We start from the raw sequence: 19,093 nt of genomic DNA, 5'->3' as shown, positions 1-19,093 counted from the left end.
TGGCACCAAATGAAAGTGGGGGAGGTCTCGCTGGAACATTAGCTATTCATGCACTTGTATTCCCCTGGAGGGACGGGATCAGGAATCCCACCCATTTACGAGAAAAAGGCAACGTCTCAGGGAAACTGATCCAGATCTGAGGGCCCGGGGTGGAGCGCTGCTTAGCTGTTTTTCTTTCTTTTCCTTTAAGACTAAATCTTGCTTTTCTACATTGCTTTTCAACATTATCTCAAAAGGTATTGACTCTTTCTTTTGTGAGGATTTAACTGTTGCTCACAGTCAGAGTGAGTGGCATTTGAAAGAAACTGTGAAGGACAGTTTAAATCAAAATATCTCAAATATTCAAGGAAAAAAAGCTCCCTGTCTAAAGGTCAGCTTGTTTTTGTTACATCACTTTCATCCACAAAACATTTCTCAGATTGCTTCACACTGCATCTTCATCATTCTTTAGATAGATAGGGAATACCAGCAACAGTTGGTCCTTGATACAAAACATGAGACGGTATGTGAAGGCCTACATATACAAGAGGTATGTCATAGCGGTGGAGTGTGTCCCTTATCAGGAATATGAACGCATAGATGGTGTTATTGAGGTGCAGTCAGATGATGAAGATGCTAGAGAGGGTCAATGGTGAACATGATGGTTCTTCCCTGTTTTTATCCTTTTTATTCATTCATTTTTAGAATCATTTTAATGTTTTTAACATAACATCTGTGATATCAGTTTTTATGGAAGCCCATTTGTGCCAGTGTGATGAAAATGATAATGAGAAAAGTTCTCAAAATAATGATTTACTAATCCTACTATAATGACATAGTATATCAATTTAATGAGAAAGAATACATAGTCATTTTGAGACACTAAATGAAGATTTAGCACTAAGTTCGGGAACAAAGATTACACCTCAATCTCATCCATTTCCGCATTTTTTAAGCACACCTGTTTCATTTCCCTCCCCTTTGACTCCGTTCTTATATCATTCCCCCCAAAACTCCTTTTCTTTGTTTTTCTTTTTGCTGTTGTCTCTCCCTTTTCTCACCAGGGGGCTCTATCCATAGTAGAACAGGTGAGGAGACGACCCCTGACTCTGTCTTAACTTCCCTGGTTCAGTTGCGCCCTCCTCCCTTCAGCCGACACTGGACCGCCATGAGATTCCACCCTCCAACTGTCTGCGACCCTAATTTCTCCCATCATCCCCCACTGCCTTCCTTCCTTCCCTGTCTCTACATCCCCTCAACCCTCCATCTCTTCGACCCTCATCCCTCGACCTCATCTCTCCATCCCTCAACCCTAATCCCCATCATCCATTATATGTAATTAAAGAATTGCAAACTATAACTCTATTGGTATAGTCTTTGTTAGTGAAGTTATTGTTTTGAGAAAGTTATGATTGTAATGACTTCCAGCAGTAGTTCCCAACATAATTTATTTTGAAGTACAGTGAATTTCCAGCACAGAACTTTTATTTTGAAGTGTCGTTTCTTGCTGTAGAGTGAGTGAATAACAGAAAGCTACTTAACAGAAGCACCAAACTAGCTCGATGACAAGCAAGTATGACGCTGAATATTTCAAACTGTGTGGACCTTGAACTAATGACTAGGGAGAAATCTGGACCCCGTGGCTGGACCAGTCGGGAACCGCTGACTTACAGGATCTTATTTCATTACACTGGTGGAAATAGGCTTCCATAGTTTGGTGTCTTATGTGTATGTGCACTAGCCTATATCCACTTCTTTGCTGTTGTTTTTAAGCCCTGTTTACTTAAATTGGCAGTAGTTGATTTTTTGGCCACTTGGGGGCAGCACAACATACTGTCAACACAAACAGGCATATTATCACCTTATAAAGACAATATGAGGAACATATTGGCAAACTATTTTATATTTGTGCATCAAGCAGACACAGAGCAAAATTAGTGTTTCTTTGCATTTGTGTTTCAAGCAACCTGGCAGTGAAACAAAACAGTAAAAAAAAAAAAAGAAGAAGAATTAGCTGAAAGATGCTAAAATACTCCAAAGAGCTGAGGGGAACTGTAGAGAGATCCCTTTCACAACGTTTTGATATAAATATTCTTATAAGTACAGCTTTAACGTTTTTAATGCATTAAAGCACTTTGTATTGCACTTTTGTGATAAAGGCAGCAAACTTATCAACAACTTTTTTAGTTTAAAAAAAAAAAGTCCATAAAAGTGACAAAAACATTTATCTCTTCAGGCTCATTTTTCCTCACTCCTTTCCTTTCACTCTCATGTAAACTGACAAATGTCCACACAGCAGTTTAAAAGGACAGTAAATGTGATAAAGGGAGCCTAATGTTCAGAATTACACACTGATCCACACAATTCCAGCCACTCCATCTTTAACTCCGCGTCCCAAGTATTGACAACAATGTCCCCGCGGCACCAGATGGAGAGCCATAAATCACAGGCACATGCACACCCAGGAGAGTCCATAAATAGTGTAACAGTTCGGAGGCTAAAGACATCGTGGTGAGCCCCCTGGTCCCCCAAGGGTCCAGAGGGGCTCAGGCAGCATGTGAGCCACTGGCCCATAACTCTCCCACTCTCTCAGCGACACAGAGTCTTTTTATGCTCTCATTTACTTGTGAGTAAATCATAGAGGGGAAACACTGTGCACGTTTTCTTCAGCTACGAGCAGTGATGATGGTGGGTTGCCTGGAAGCGTTCTGCAGAGACAAACCAGATGTCTGGGTGGAGACTGTGAGAGACAAAGAAAGACAGAGATTAGGAAGAAGACATGGACGGGAGGGTAACTTGAGACAAGTTATTTTCGAGAAATTCGTAGGATTGTTTGGTTGAGTTTTGCCCCTCAGTTTGATGGACGAAGTTTTAGACAGCACCAAAGTTTAGAAACCCGAACCAATGACTGACATGTTACTATCTGCGCTACCTTGATTTGATAAACCTCAACTACCTGATGCTCAAATAAGCAAAAACAATCAGTAGGAAGTTTTATTTCAGACTAAACTTAACACATTTTCCATATATTTTCTTGTCTGTTCCTTGGTAATCAACACACTGTAACACCAGTCAGATATAACCCGGCACATACAGATGCCAAAGCACGAGAATTGATACATTTAATCCCTTCACTATCATAAAAGGAGTTCTAGCATGCTCATAATCTGAGGGGTCAGGTGGTTGCTGCAAGTGTGTTTCTGTTAAACCCCTGTGAGTGAATCTATTTTCCGAGGCACCTATGACACTCATCTGGACCACAACAATGCCCCCTTTCTCCTCTCCGCCTCACGCTCGGCTGGCTCCTCTGAATACGACCCAGGGTGAAATAATCCATACCCCTGAACCCCCCACACAGCACTCGCATACATAGAAACACACACATGAATAAACATGTTGGCACTTAAATGGTCACGCGTGTTGGGGCTCACTGAAAAGTAAAGTCTCGCTTGTTGTGGAATTTACAAGCACACACCTGAGACTGAGCTTAAGCAAACACCTACATACATGTATGATGCACTATTCACACTGAGGAGCAAATGAAACAGGCAGACAACACACTTAACACATGTAGGAACTCTCAGCAAGAGCAAAAACAGAACTCAGAATAACAACACTGCCCTCATGTGGACACAATGAAGAAATACAAAGGCTTAACTGAGTCCATTTCTACTTCACGCTTAAGCTCAATTCAATAGAACTTAATTTATCAGCTGTGAACATTTAAAAGTGACTATGTTTGGGCACTGATGAATTTAGTGTGTGAAATAATTCTGCAAGCATTATTCATCGGATTCAGTTGACCTTAGAAAGTCTGCACATGCCTTTGGGATGCAGGAATTACACAGATCCCCCCCCTTAACACTCACACAACTTAAGTTTCTCTCTGAATTGCTGATAATCAGCGCTCAGTGTGAAGTCTAAAATAGCAACATTACATAGGGAGTGAATGTAGTTGCTGAGGAGTGGGCAGGATCCATGCTTCACACACTATCTAATCTGCAGCCTGCATGTTGAAACATCCTGGATGCTCACAGCACATAACCACAGAAGCAAGTAAGTGGTGAGTTCAATTTCTCATTTCATCCTTGTAAATAATCATATTTGCTAAAATCTGTCTTTTTGTTCAGTCCTGTTTCTTTGTTATACTAAATGCAAATATTTGCAATGTTTCCTTGAACTTGCTCTGTTGTGTTGATTGCGTGTCTATCTGAAGCCTCTTAATGCCTCACTTTCTTCTACAGTTGTCATGTATTGTTATTTGCGTCAGTTTTGACGAGCTAAAGCTTTGATGAAGACATCCAAGAGTTAATGTTAATGTTATGTGGAGATACTGTAATAATCAACCTATTTTCACAAGAAAACAAAAGGTTGTTTCCTCTTATTACTTAAAAAGTTCACCAGAGATCAGGTGTCCCATGGCAGCATGCATAGATGGCGTTGTGATAACTGATTTAGGATGAAAATGTAGTAATACCCATTACTGATCAATGCATCTGACTGTATTTTATTCAAAGTTTAACACAGGCAGAAATTACTATCTTCTTGTTAGAGAAAACGTTCAGATCAGTCCTCGTATTTAGAGAAGACTAGCCTTCCAGCAACAAAATTCATTTTCTTGCTATAAATGATCTTGTTATCTCGAGAAATTAGCATTTTGTTTCATTGTGAATTACATAAATTAACCCATTGTTAGAAGTAAATTAGATTTGTTATCTTGAAATAAACACAATTAAAAAAAATTAACACATTACCTAGAGATAACAGTATTAAAAAATAATTGCAAACAGCACCATTTTTGGCTTCCGTACTTTTCCCTGTTTTACCTATAAAACTAATATAAGCTCCTCTGCCTTTCATGGTTTCTTTGCATTGATCTAAGGTGCAACTAAACAACTGAGTTCTTGTTTTGTGTTGTTTTTAACTGTTAGCTTTCGGGGTGCTAAGGTCTAAAAATTTTTTTACAATACTTGATACTGTTGCAACTATTTAACTGGTTCTCTGGGTGTTTTTATGGTTAATAATCCAAAGTCAGTGCCAAATTAATAACTAGTTAATGTTCTTCTGACACAGCTGATGTTTACATTGCTGTATTTACCTCTCAGTAGTGGCGTAATCTTCCCTCGACACTGGCCTCCCTGCAACAAGTCTGTTGTGATAAGAGACTGAAGGTGGTGAGGTCACCATTTAGAGTCCTTATCTTTACAGCCATTTAAAGGGCTGGTGCCTGTGTGCTCTTTAACTTGTTTTCAAACACGTGGAGTTTTGTCAGCACTTTGGTGTATTTTTCAGCTCTATGAGGTGACTGAAGGGAAAGCTGTTGTAATATGCTTTTGGAAAATGCCGCTGTCAGATATATTAGAGAATATGCTCATCAATGTTATGACTTTTATCTTCTAAAATATAAAAGTAATGGACACCAAGAATTATAATGAGGTGCTGATCACTGGCAATAGACTTGATTAAAGGAAACAAGTGTCACACACTCTGGCTCCATATGCATTTATTTTATTATGATGATGTTTCCACCTTTGGGCCATTTTCAAGATATGTTTGTTGATCTTGAAGAAGGCCCAGAGGAAGAAACATCATCAAAATAAAAGCAATGCATATGGAGCCAGAGTGTGTGACACTTGTTTTCTACAATCATCACTTCTATCTCTTACAAAAAAGCTAACAAAACAAACAGTCAGTGGTATTATTTGAACATCAGTACAGTTTTATCAAATTCAGATAAAGGAGCCATGATGACATTTTCAACTGTGAAACATATTATATCCAAACACCTGAAACACAATAGATTTAGTTCATGTAATTTAATATGTAAATATATGTATAGGTTTGATGGCTTGTAAACTTACAATCTAACTTGTACTAACTTGTACTGTAATTTACTTAAAGGTTTGGTGTGTGAGATTTGGGGGCATTTAGTGACATCTAGTGGTGAGGATTGAAGATTGCAATGAGCTAAAACTTCTCCCACTTAGAATTTCTGCAGTGTTCAGTGCTGTTTTTTACCAGGAGCCATATTATCCACAGAAATCTCCTCCTCTCCAAAACAAACAGATCAGGTGATTAAAACTGGTAAAAACACTGAATAAAACAGTTTCACGTTATAAATCATTGTTTGTCCTATGCTGTTCAACATGTCTGAGACGGGCCGCTAGCCCAGCACCTACTAATGTGTGCTCATCTTTTATCTCTGATAACTTAAAATCCAGATATTCCGGAAGTTTTTACTATGAGCTGAATTATCTGCAGATGTCTCTTCCTCTCCAAAACAAACAGACCCTGTGATTTAAACCGATAAAACACTGAATAAAGCAGTTTCACATTAGTGTTGTTCCAACACTCTTGTCATAGAGGGGCTACTTACTACGGTGGCCAATGCAAAAAAGCAGAAATGCAAATGGCACTATCTAGAGCCAGTGTTTGGTTTGTCCGTTCTGGGATACGAAACATGGCAATCTCCGTACACAAGGACCTGCTTCCTATTGTTACCTCTCTCTCGGTGACAGCTTAATTTTAGCTTTGCTTGTTATTAGCTGGGAACTAGTTAATTTTAGCTTTGCTTGTTATTAGCTGGGAACTAGCTTCTAGCACTCCAGACCATTCTGCAGAACAACACAATGATTCTTATTTTCAGGTGCTTATACACTAAAGAAAACATACTGATTATATTATACTTAATTTCTGCCAATTTGTCCCCCTAAATCCTACACACTGAACTTTTAAATCTCAACATATTTCACATTTCACACATTTTTATTTTAACATTTGAAACATTTTTCTTGTTTAGTTTCACAGTTGGACACATTTCTGTCTTAAAATGCTTCTTAACATAGTCCCATATGTTGCTGTATGATGTGTAGCTCTGCTATTCCTTCTTGGTGAAGCATCCTGTACCAAATGAGCCATCAGAGGGCGTCATTTCACAATCGTCTTCCTCTAAAAGTCATTCCATATTGAGAATCCAGGGTAAATATTAGTATAAAACGGACACTGTCACACCCACCTTTTATTTTAAGGATTACCTAATTTACTTTCAAACATGTGTATGCTATTGATAGAAGAGTTTTAAATATGTAGGGTATACATAGCAGCACTGCGGAACAGTGGTGTTAAAATTACAGGACTCTGATAGATTTGGTTTGTGATGTAGTAAATAAAGATACATCTGTTTCACTGCTGCTGCGCTTTGCATCAGCTTTGTGTCCTCTAAATAGCCATGTCTTAAAACTGACTACTGTAATCACTCAACACATCAGTTTGGCCCAAACGCACACAGTGAGACGTCCATTATCGGAGCAATACCTGCAGGAAGGGGAGGCAGACACACAGGGGGATAGGAGAGAATAGAAAAGAGATTATATTGTGCGTATGAGTGTGTGCATGTGAGTGTCAAGGCCACCCACAGATGAGTTCACGAGGACGAGGGGTTAATCTGTCTACTCAGACGGCCGTTGCAGTGAAAAGACTGGGAGGAGGAAGAACCACATAATCTGATGTCCCGCCTGCCGCTCACTTGAGCCAGCAATAGTCTGGGCTGGGGAGGGTGTTGCTCAGCATAGCCTCCCTAAATGGATTACAGGACAGCACATGCCAGTGAAAGGGCACCTGGATGCGCATACACAAACATGCATGCACACACACACTGTACGTGCAGGTGCACAAGCAGAGGGGATTAGTTGGGAGTGCATTTTTCAACCTCTGCGAGGAGCTTAAAGTCATTACCAGCTGAGACAGACAAGAGGTGGTGGAGCTGCTCTGCATCTTTGACATTTCTCAACCTTTTCTCTCAGTGTTTGAATTCTTCCTACACTTTGACCTTCACTGGCTGCCAGCTAAATGATTCCCCTTTCTTCCAGATATCTGTTTCACTGAAGTCTGACTTGAGTATCAGGTGCCTGAGAGCTGCCATAACAGGAGGATGGAGGCAAAGTCAGACCCAGAGTCCGAGGCCCAGGGCACGTCTCTGGACACATCGGGGTTCGAGGTAACCGCCGACCGGCTGGAGCAGCTGATGAAGAGCATGGAGGTACTGTTGTCGGATGTGGAGCAGCTGCGGGGACACTGCAGCCACCAGGCCACTGAGCTGATGCGTGCGGCGGTGGAGCTGAGGCAGCAGCAAGACGAGCTAAAGGAGGGTTACGCTGAGCTGTCCAGAGAGATGCAGGAGATCATGGATTCAGTGGATGACCTGTTCAGCACCAAGAGTGCCTTTGAAGCCAAAGAGAAGCAAGCACAGAAACTGAACCGGCAGCTCTGAGGGACAGAAAGTGACTGACGGACTTTGTTTCTCATCGAGGAGAAAACTGTGAGGGGTGTGGTTTTGGATTTGGATGTGTGGGTCTGAATTTGGACAGGATGGGTTTGGAGGTGGGGAGAGATGCTGGGGTTTGCTTTAATGAGATTCTAAATGGCATTATATAACATTTTTTTGTGCAACCTTGTACTTTTTAGGTCTATATCTGACAGCCACGGTCACTGAAAATAAGTTTGTATATTGCAGGAATCTGTATCAGTACACTTAGTCCATTAACTATATCACAATGCATACAGCCTCAAAAATAACCAGGAAGTTGAATCAACACTCTCTGTTGTAGTTTTAATAAAACGTGAACATTATGAACAAAGGTACAATTTGTTGCATTGCTTTCATACTAGATTGCTATGTGGTCCTTTGTTAAATCAATAACAAGACCATACAGACCTGCGCTGCATATCAACAAATGATTTACTATAAGCCCTTTTACACTGCCTCTTCAAGATGGGAATTTCGGGCCATTAAGCCGCCAAGCTGCCTCGCCGATCTGTATAAAAGGTTTAATCACGGAATGGAGTGATAAAGTTGTCTCGCCTTTAAGTCAGCATTGGAGGTATTAACAGCGCCGAAACGACATCTGTATAAAAGGGATGGCCAGCAGGACAGTATCATGGGTGGCATGGATGTGATGTATTGCAACGTCTAATGTGTACCAGGAGATTTAAAAAATAGCTGATAGCAGCTAGCAGACAACTCAAAGAAGTAGAACAGTGGCCGAAAATGTTTGCAATTTGGGAAACAATGAGGTCTGGGTGGTCCTTACCCTCAAAGCAGAGGACAAGATCAACAATCATATAACAGGGATGATAAATGCCATGTTAATGTCATTGTTATTGTTTATAAAGCGCTGCCCGGCGCATATGTTGTATGTCACAACATACAGTGACACAGTTGTGTTAAACGTCACACCAGTAATGCCTCTTTTGCTTAGGATAGGATGGATGGCACGGGTGTGACATTTTGACAATGTCTTATGCGTGCAACCCACCACGGGAGATTTAAAAAGCAGCTAGCAACAGTTAGCAGCTAACTCAAAAAAAAAGAACAGTGGCCAAAAATGTCTGCAAATTGGGAATAAAATGAGATTTGCCCTCCAATCAGAGGATGAAATCAGCTGCCATAAAACAGGGATGGTAAATGATTGTTATTGCCATGTCAATGTCATTGTTATTGTTTAGAAAGCACTGCTGATGCACGTGTTATATGTCACACTCCATGATGCTGATATGCTGTCTAAAATCATACACTAGATGATGCTGCCGTTGTTTGGTTCTGTATAAAAATGGCATAAATAAGGGGCTTCGTGGCAGCCCTATAGTACAATCTCTGCGTTAAAAGGGCTACTGCGTGTTCAAGGCGAGAATTTCCTGCTGGGGGACAGAGTTGTTTTGCCTTTAAGCTGGCATCAGAGGTAGTAACAGTGCCAAAACGACAGCTGTATATAAGGGACAGCCAGCAGGATGGGTTCATGGATGGCACGGGTGTGACGTTTTGATGATGTCTTATTTGTGCAACCCACCAGCTACCAGCAGTTAGCAGCTAACTCAAAGAAGAAGAACAGCTGCCAAAAATGTCTGCTAAAATAAGGAGATTCAGGCGCCCCTTACCCTCTGAGCAGAGGACCAGATTAGCCACCATATAACAGGAATGGTAGATGATTGTTTTTGACTTGTTATGCTATTGTTATCAGCGGCTCTATAGCGTGATCCATTATGTTAAATGGGCTCATGACTTCTGCTATCACCATTTCTTTTCCTTCCCACCCACTAACAAACATATACATCACAGCTATCATCTCCCTCTAACAAGGCATTCTGCGCTGACAGTTAAAGTATACATCCACACCAAAGTGTACATTATACGTTGCTCTTGTCAGCCTTTATGGCTCCTGCAGCTTTTTCTCTGCTGAATTTATGGCACAGGAATGTTGCTCCTCACCGATGGCTGCTGGTACATCTTCCATATTCTTTTCCCATCCGCTCTTCCCTCCACTGTGGCTTCTCACTAAAATAAACCTAAATGGAGCCTTAAGGCAATGTTTACCTCCCAGAGGCTGTGTGCTGTGACTTACTGGTCTGTACTTAGTGGTTCTGGGATGTGTGAAGGGGACAATCAGTGGTCAGCGTCCTGAAAAAAATCAATCAGCGGGTAACATCAAGAGTTTTGACCCTCAATCATATTCTGGTGGATTTCTTATGTAATATATATGCAACAATTCATAGGTGTGGAGTCTGAAGAGGGTGCAAGGGACAAGTCCCCTTCAATCTTTAGAACATGTAGAACATTTTGTCCCCCTGATAAAAATATGAAAGCAGCAGAGGACTTTTTTGGACATATATAAAGAGGTTTACACCATAAATTGATGCAGAAAAAGCACAAATTGATGCATAAAAGAATGAACCAGACAGCAGAATTTTAAAGTGTTTGATGCTCAAACTTTTCTGGCGAAGGACCCCTGAAACCCCCCGTTTCATATGTCCTCTCCAAAGTTGAAATGAAGCCTACACCCTTGCAACTATTAAATGCTGCACATCAAAATATTCTCTTCCTTTTCTTCTGTGTTGGAACAATTATTTAAATCAGCTGCTACAGAAAAGCAGATTTTTGTTTTTGATCATTTCTCTAACTAAAACCCACGGGTGCTAATGAGAGGACTCGACATAAAACTATAACATCAGTAGTCCCACAGCCCCGAGGGTCTTAAGTGGAAAAACCCCTGTTCCAAATCCAAGCTTATATTCAGCGTTAAAAAAAGAAGTCAACATTTTGTGGCTGAAACCTGACACTTTATGGGCTGTGGTGTTGGTGAGCAAAGAGGGTGAGGAGATAGAAAGCTGGGCGTCAGTGCCTACCTTCACTACTGAGGTGCACATCCCTCTGGACTGCTGGTCGACCAGCTGGGAATTCACTTCAAGAAGGTAAGACGAATCTGATGATGATATTAGCTGTTTAATATCTGTTGCCTTGGCACATTAAATGTACGTGTGAAACATTAGCGAAGACATCCAAGGATATCAAGAAATGTGGATACTGTTTGATAAACATGTATTACTGCACTCATCATTCATAATAAATATAATAGTTGCATTTATTTTTTGTTATTTAGCTTCTATCCTCATCAGTAGTTCTGCAGTATCTCCTGGTGAAAATGAACATCCTACAAGTTCTGGGTCTCCTGCAGCTACTGGCTGTACCTGCCTTCACTGTGAGTCTCTCTTTTACCAATACTAATAATTCTGTACCATTTGAATGTCCATGTCAGTAATAAGTACACGGAAAATTGCAAAGAACACAATGTCCTAAACCTCTGCAGAAAAAAAGCAACGTATGTTCTTTCTGACACATGTGTTTATGTCACACAGCGGGTTTATGCAAAGTGCATACTGTAGGGGACTGTTTGTGGCTAAATGTTCCAGCGTCTATATTTGGTGTCTCTAGCATGCTCTTAGTGTGTGTTAGTGGTTCGTGGTGGGCTCTGATATGGTGTGTCAGAGTACTATGTGTTCCAGAGGCTGAGCAAGAGGGAGTTTTACTGCTTTTTTGGTTTTTTTTCAGCTGACACGTCCGACCGCTGACTACTGGGGAGAGTTTGGCGCCTATGGGCCCTGCAGCCGCACCTGTGGCACAGGAGTGGCTATGAGAACCAGGAAATGTATCACCTCCAGGTAAAGACGCAGGGTGACAGGATTGTTAAATATTTTGAATTAGGGATTTGGTTTTTAATAAAAGTAGCACAATAATTCTTATGTTTTAAATATATCTGTGCACAATAGACTCTATAAGGTGTGTTATCACTCTTATCATGACATAAATGTTTTTATTTACTAGTATCAAAAAGCAATTGACAACCAACTATTACTCATGATATATTTAACAAAATAATTTAAAAATTTACTTTAAAATTAGGTTCTCCGTGAAGGTTTTTTAAACTAAATTAAATTAAATTAAATTAAATTGAATTAAATTACATTTTTTGGTAGAGTTTGCCTCCTTATTAGAAATGGGTGTGCACAATATACTAATACAGTAAATTAAAAATTCTTTCATAACTTTTTGTACAGGCCCAGTTGAATACTGCATTCCAATAAAATGTATCACAAAATCCCATGGCACACTGGGATTTGCATCACGGCACACCGTTTGAGAACCAATGTTTTATATCATAATCAATCATCAATTATATTGCATTGCTTTTTTATTTTTAGTTACTCCTTGACTCTATAGAAAACACCATAAGATGATGTTCAAAGTTATGTTCATGATCTGCATTTAAACGTGTAAGACAACACCAACACAGCCAAATGTATTTCACAATAAAGAGAAATATTTGGTTTGCAAGTACAGTAAATATCATTCTTTCCTCTCTCTTACAGGACAGACGGAGGACATAACTGCTTAGGGTCTTCCAAGTCCTTCCGTATCTGTAACACACAGGTAATTATCCTTAAACTTTATATATTTTAATTGCCTTTATATAAATTGCATCCACCCTTAACCTGCACTAGTGGTAAAAGATGCCGATAATCCAACACTGTGTCACTGCAGGAATGTCCGGCTGGATCCAGAGACTTCAGGGAGGAGCAGTGCTCCCAGTTTGACAGAGCAGACTTCCAGAGCAAACGCCAGACATGGGTGCCTTATTATGGAGGTATGGGACCTGTTATGCACTGTACATCTACACTACTCGAGTCTAAGTGGAGTAATACTTTCAATTAATTCCTGGTGCTTAATTTAACCTCCTTAGATTTTCACTTACATTAAAATTGTATATAGTATTGTGTATAGACATACATACTGTGATTGTCTTATTTTCCTGACTTCCTCTCTGTATTGTGCTACAGTATATAGAAAGCCCTGGTTCATAGCAGTCAAAACATATCAAAAGTTTGTGCAGATACTATTTAATCTATTCATTTATCTACTGTTTGTTCTGTAGCAACCAATCCATGTGAGCTGACCTGTGTCCCAAGAGGAGAGAACTTCTTCTACAGACACAGACCTGCAGTGGTGGATGGGACAAAGTGCTACGTGGGCCGCACTGATATCTGTGTGGATGGTGTCTGCAGGGTGGGAACACTATAATGACAGACTCTCAGAGCTCTATATTTTCCTTAATCAGTCACTTTTATTTATATTCACAAGTGCACAAGTATTGTAATTGAAAGTAGTTTATCTCTCTCCAGATACTGACCCAGGGAGACTTTATGGGCCTGGATGAAGACACTAATTCCGTACACGCCGCTGCCTCTGTTGCTGTAGCTCCCCACCCAAGAGAGACACTCACATATGTCTACAAGACTGGTGTCTTTGGCCAGTGCTCTGCCGCCTGCAATGGAGGCATGCAGTACCGCACCGTGCAGTGTTGGGTTCAGGACCCAGCGAACCCCCGTGTGGTGGAAGAGACTTACTGCATCACCCAGCGCCTGCAGAGGCCACAGAGCCAGCAGGCCTGCAACATGCATGCGTGTGCTGGTTCTGCTGGTGCTACTATTTCTTCTGCTCCTGCTGCTGAGTACAGCGTCTCCAGCTTCAGTGTGGTGTGTATCTTACAGTAGAGAACTTTACATTTTGACTCTTATACAGACAGACAATGACATATTGTCTCTGGCAAAGGAATAGGAAAAAGTGAAAGACCTAACAAAAACATACCTCTAGTGGAATTACAACATAAGTGTACCAATCAGTGTGCACTTTTGCTGCATTTGTGCACCGTCCATTGATTGATTTTATTTGATAAATTAAGAAACAGCACACAGATATGCATGAAGTACTAAAATTCATTGGGATATCACAATAAAGTCTCATGACTTATTTCCACTAATACACCTATAATGAAAATAAAATAAAATAAAACAAAATGAAATAAAATGAAATAAAAATAAAATAAAATAAAATAAAATAAAATAAAACAAAACAAAACAAAACAAAACAAAACAAAACAAAACAAAATAAATAAAATATAATAGAATAAGATAAAATAAAGTAAGAATCATAAGTATTATACAGTCAAGAGAATAAAAAAAAACAATCCAAAACTCAGAGTGGTCCAAGACAGGACGTTTTACTATACTAATCCATTTTTGTCTGCTGTTTTTTAAAACTTGTCAGAGAATGGACAGAGAAATGTCCTTCTCCCTACTTTGCTTTTTAGAAGGGGGTTGTTTCAGGTTAGACGGACTGGCTCTTGTATTTAATCTATAAGAGTCCCGATTCCGAACATTTTGAAAATACCCAGTAAAATAATTTTCACTGGGTATTTTATCATGGATGGGTTACTGAACAGGCCTACAGGGCACAGGCCAAGGGGCACAAGGTGTCAGAGCCCACAAAAAGTGACAGAGAGCAAGTACAAAAAGATTAAAGATGACTACAAAGAGACACAAAACAGTAACAAAAACTGGCAACACAACCACAGACACAGAAAAATTTTGACATTGGGGAGCCCTCTGCATGTCTATGCTTAGGGCCTTTTGTCTCATAATCCGCCCATGGTAGAAAGAAAAAGTAATAATATAGTCACTGAAACATTGAGGTTTATAGTCATTATTATAACATTTTGTTCTATCTAGTTTGACATGGCGACTACAAACTGTCTTGACTATGGTCCTGTATCTATGATCATTATGTTGAGGTATCAAAATTTATTTTGTCATGACATGATGTTTATTTTCTTGTGGGACTGACAAAAATCTTTGTCGCATGTGACGGTCAGTGCTCTGTGACTTGTGGGGAAGGCCAGCAGACGAGGGAGGTGACCTGCGTGGGTGCGAGAGGTGAACGCCTGCCTGAGCGTGCCTGCAGTGGACTGGCAAGACCCGCCTCTGTCCAGACCTGCCGACGACCTGCCTGCCACACATACATCACCTGGCATGTGACTGACTACGGACTGGTGGGTGAAATGAAGCAAAAGGGGAGAAAAGTGTTTGACTAGGTGTCTCTCCTTATGTATTATTGACCCTGACCCTATTTATCCTGTCTTGTCTCTACAGTGCACTAGGAGCTGCGGTGGTGGTGTGAGGGAGAGGAGAGTGGGCTGCTTCGACACCGATCTGAACCCTTACCCAGAGGACCAGTGTGGCCCAGCTAGCAAACCCGTCTCTGTGGAGACATGCAACGCTCAGCCATGCCCCAGGGCACAATGTGAGCTAAATCTGAACACACACTCTTTCAGTTTAATTGTCTGTGCTTGCTTGTATTTAACCAGTGTACTTTATGTCAGTGGTCCCAAGTGTGCAGGACCCCAGGGCACATGAAAACATCATAAGAGGATTTGTACCTCATGTTCCAGCAGACCCTTCAGGTATGTAGAGTGTGTGGAGGATGGTAAATGTTATTCTCTCTCTATGCATGGTTGAATGTACATATTATGTTCAGGTGAATGCATCTTCAGGCAGTAAAGAAAATGTGCCCTTACGTTGTAATTGTTGCTGTCTAGACCTTGATTGCACTGCTTTCTCATCATCTCCCTTGTTCACAAACCTAAAGCCCAGAGTGCTTCTTTTCCTGCCTCACCGCTGAAAGTCATATTTACATTCTAAAAAAAATATCCATCCAAACTTAACTGCAGCCAAATTTAATCTGGTACAGTGTGTTTGTTTTACCATGTCTGCGTCTGTGTTTACTTGCTTTATAGCTTCCAGGCCACAAACAAACATTGTATATGATCCCTATCCTGCTGCGGTCGGTCCTCACTGCACACAGTCATACTATGGCTGCTGTCCTGACGGCTACACCTCCGCCACGGGGCCCGGGAACGAGGGCTGCTACCAGAATGACTGTGTTCGCACCAGGTAAGACTGCTGCCTGGATCCAATTCTTGTAACCAATGTGACGTCAATGAAACTGATAAATAATGAACTGGCTCAATATAAAGTGTGTCCAACATAAAACAAAAACCTCTCTTCTTTAGGTTTGGCTGTTGTCTGGATGGGGTGACTCCAGCTCAAGGATTTGGAAGGATTGGATGTCCTGAGTTCCTGACAACTGTGGTAGGAATCACATCCGCTTCTTGTCTTTTTGCAGTTATCTCACAATGCAGATTCATTAAAGGGACACTCCACTGATGTTACAAGCCAAAGTTACTCTACTCTTCATGGAAAGTGCAACTCATCCTGTAAAAGTAGTTGTCTTTTTTGGCTGTGGAGAAGCTTTGGCAAGTCTGAGAAAATAACCTGATTGATATCATTATGACATCATTGAGGTTATCTTAGCTTTAAGTAACGAGCGAGAAATTACAGCTCCAACAGTTAATTTCACCGTTTTTAAGTTTAAGCCGCGCATATTATATTCTGAACCAGTTAGCATGAAACTTGTCTTTGGACTGCTGCTTTATCTTAGTAACATTATGGCCCAGACACTCCAAACTGACATCAGAGCTCTAGTGGTGATGAAGGCTGACTGTTGCCACTCCTCTTAACGCCTGTGTCTTGGTCAAAAAGTTGCACTGTGACCAACTACCATGAATGCTCTGTGCCTGCATGAAAGGGAATTACTCAAGACTGCAACAGGTAGCAGTAGTCTGTATTCGTCATTCAAAAAGGGAAACTGGAAGACCGAAAGGAAGGATTCAAGAAGCTAGTTAGCCAGTTAGCACATTAACAACACGCCCTGATTTTAAAAGAACAAAGGACATTTATCGTGTTAGTGAACAATAATGCAAACAATTCCGAACCATTTCTGCTAAAGAGCTCAATGGCTAAAGTGTGTTTCAATCTCACTCCCTCTTGACTTCAGCCGTTTGTTTACCTTCCTCATTTCCATTTCTCTTCTTATCCACCGAGCCGAACTGCCAATCAGAGTGACTGTATTCATTGACGAGCTCCGCCGTCTCTAACACTGATTCGACATGCTGAATCGCTGGAAGAAAAGCCAACAAGGGCAACAAGGGACACACCACAAAAACTAGGGCGACAAATGCTCACCACTGGCCCAACGTCACCTTAATGTGTCAGGGCCCTTACTGTTACGTGTTAAAGGATGCTGGGGATTACTGTTAACGCTGACATCACTAGAAATGCCATTTGTGCTAGTCTTTTCAGGCTCCATCAGTAGTCCATCATGTTTGCATGCCTTCAACTTTACATTATTGAAACTTGTCTGTGTATAGCAAGTGATGCTGCAACAGCAAAGGGGGCTCATATAGAGAGGGAAAGAGAGTGTGCCAGGTGTGTTGTCCAGGGGGCTGATGCAGCGTTTCAGTCTGTCCTCCAGTGCTGAAATTTATTAGACATCACTATAGATGTGTGCAGGAGGTGAACAAACAAGTACAGGTGCAAAGGGCTTCATTTAAATATTTAAACAAAATGGTTTTAAAATCCAGAATATAACTTCTATAGAAAGATTTATTTATTTTTAGTTTTTTTCTTGCTTTTTTTGTCTTTCTTTCTGTTATTTTTGTTGTTGCTGTTCTTTTAAGTCGTAATATTATGAGCTCCAGTACAGTAGGTGGCAGCATGCACCTTTAATGTTGGTCTGTAGCCTGCCAGTAAAACCAAAGAAGAGGAAGAAGAAGAATAAACGTGCAGGAATTTCATTATAAGCATTATAAGTGCTTAACTTGCGGTAATCTGTGAAATTACTTGCAATCCTGCACAGAAATTTAGGCCCTGTTTAAGTACAAATTTAGAACAGACAGCCTGGGGGTGTCACGGGTCACACGGGGGTGTGGAGTTTAAAACATGTGGACAATATGGGAAGAGTAGAATCCAGTGTTTTTGGAGCACTGTAAAGTACCTCATTTTAAAACTCAAATTAACCCTCTAAATAGTCCCTGTCATGTATATATACAGCATGTGAAATTTACTGGCCATACAGGATGATTTGCCATCTCTCTTCCTGTCCTTTAAGCAAAACCCACCACCTCCAGCCCCTCCATCCACCGGTAACGTATGCTCCTTGCCTCGTGACGAAGGCCCCTGTGATACCTGGAAGGTCCGCTTCTACTACGACTCAGGCACGAGCAAATGTACTGAGTTCTGGTATGGAAGCTGCCACGGCAATGCTAATAACTTCATGACCCTGGAGGCATGCCAGAGAGAGTGTGGGGGTGCGGTGAGGGAGACCTCACCTGCACCTCGCAGAGGGACCCCAAGGAGAGGGTCATCCAGCAGTGCTTCAAGGGCGAGGGCATAACCATGCTCCCCATTAATACCTCCAAATCAGTGCTGTCTCTGTGAAGCTAGCCACACATTGTACACGTAGTATTTACATACAGTATATAAAGTCACACACAGACGTGTATTGTAAAACTTACCACACCCTACCTTTCAGTTAAACATTAGAGTCTACATCATCTCGGTAGTCTCACGCTATAACTTACATGATTTCAGATTATGGTTCTGATTGTTACCTTTTAAATCTTTGGTATTTTGTTTGTGATGCTCACTATATTCACTTATATAGTTTGCCGTTTAGATCAGGACTATAATAAAATGATGTCAATGTGATTACCCATGTGAAATAATACACCTGATCAATAAATTCTCAGCTATCTGGTAACCTTGAAATAAAATGGCGTGGTTAATCTTTGTCTCTATCTGCTCTAGCAATGTTACCAAAATGAATTTCACCTTAATTTGACAATCATTTGTATTAAACTATTGGTCTGTTTTAATAAACAAAACACAGTGGTGTGATGTAACTCGCTGCATTTACTCAAGCAATGTAGTTAAATACAGTTGGAGGTGATAGTGTGCAAAAGATCCTTATTTTCTGTTAGGTCTATTTTACTTCTACGTTATGCTTTTACTCCATTACATTCATTGTTACTACAATAACAGTGATGTAATG

The 19,093-nt window shown here is 40.7% G+C and overlaps 1 protein-coding gene and 1 long non-coding RNA gene across 3 annotated transcripts; one reads left to right on the top strand and one right to left on the bottom strand.

Moving 5' to 3' along the window:
* Positions 1 to 2,080: 2,080 nt before the first annotated feature.
* Positions 2,081 to 5,437, bottom strand: LOC126398934 (uncharacterized). The gene is made up of 2 exons (XR_007570835.1): positions 5,078 to 5,437; positions 2,081 to 2,719 (listed from the first exon to the last, which is right to left on the bottom strand). It is a non-coding gene; the product is annotated as an uncharacterized LOC126398934 (long non-coding RNA).
* Positions 3,882 to 18,784, top strand: paplnb (papilin b, proteoglycan-like sulfated glycoprotein). 2 transcript variants are annotated; one of them, XM_050058592.1, is made up of 14 exons: positions 3,883 to 4,042; positions 7,848 to 11,223; positions 11,412 to 11,510; positions 11,861 to 11,970; positions 12,679 to 12,739; positions 12,851 to 12,953; positions 13,242 to 13,372; positions 13,489 to 13,842; positions 15,018 to 15,194; positions 15,295 to 15,445; positions 15,525 to 15,605; positions 15,939 to 16,095; positions 16,215 to 16,293; positions 18,152 to 18,784. In XM_050058592.1, exons 3-14 carry the CDS (start codon positions 11,454 to 11,456, stop codon positions 18,434 to 18,436), a joined length of 1,746 nt encoding a protein of 581 aa, XP_049914549.1. In that variant the 5' UTR covers positions 3,883 to 4,042; positions 7,848 to 11,223; positions 11,412 to 11,453; the 3' UTR covers positions 18,437 to 18,784. The 2 variants fall into 2 exon arrangements, with proteins under 2 accessions (XP_049914550.1, XP_049914549.1); XM_050058593.1 differs by having other exon boundaries at positions 3,882 to 4,035; positions 7,848 to 11,510.
* Positions 18,785 to 19,093: the final 309 nt, after the last annotated feature.

The sequence above is a fragment of the Epinephelus moara genome, chromosome 12 (assembly GCF_006386435.1).
Source record: "Epinephelus moara isolate mb chromosome 12, YSFRI_EMoa_1.0, whole genome shotgun sequence".
NCBI lineage: Eukaryota > Metazoa > Chordata > Actinopteri > Perciformes > Serranidae > Epinephelus > Epinephelus moara.
This window is presented reverse-complemented; position numbering and strand designations above follow the sequence as displayed.

Excerpts from the sequence above, each read along its gene's own strand:
- paplnb (XM_050058593.1), top strand. The coding sequence starts at position 11,454 with ATGAACATCCTACAAGTTCTGGGTCTCCTGCAGCTACTGGCTGTACCT. Across the intron at positions 12,740-12,850 it reads TCCGTATCTGTAACACACAG|GAATGTCCGGCTGGATCCAG; the intron begins GTAATTATCCTT and ends GTGTCACTGCAG. Across the intron at positions 13,843-15,017 it reads GCGTCTCCAGCTTCAGTGTG|TGCTCTGTGACTTGTGGGGA; the intron begins GTGTGTATCTTA and ends TGTGACGGTCAG.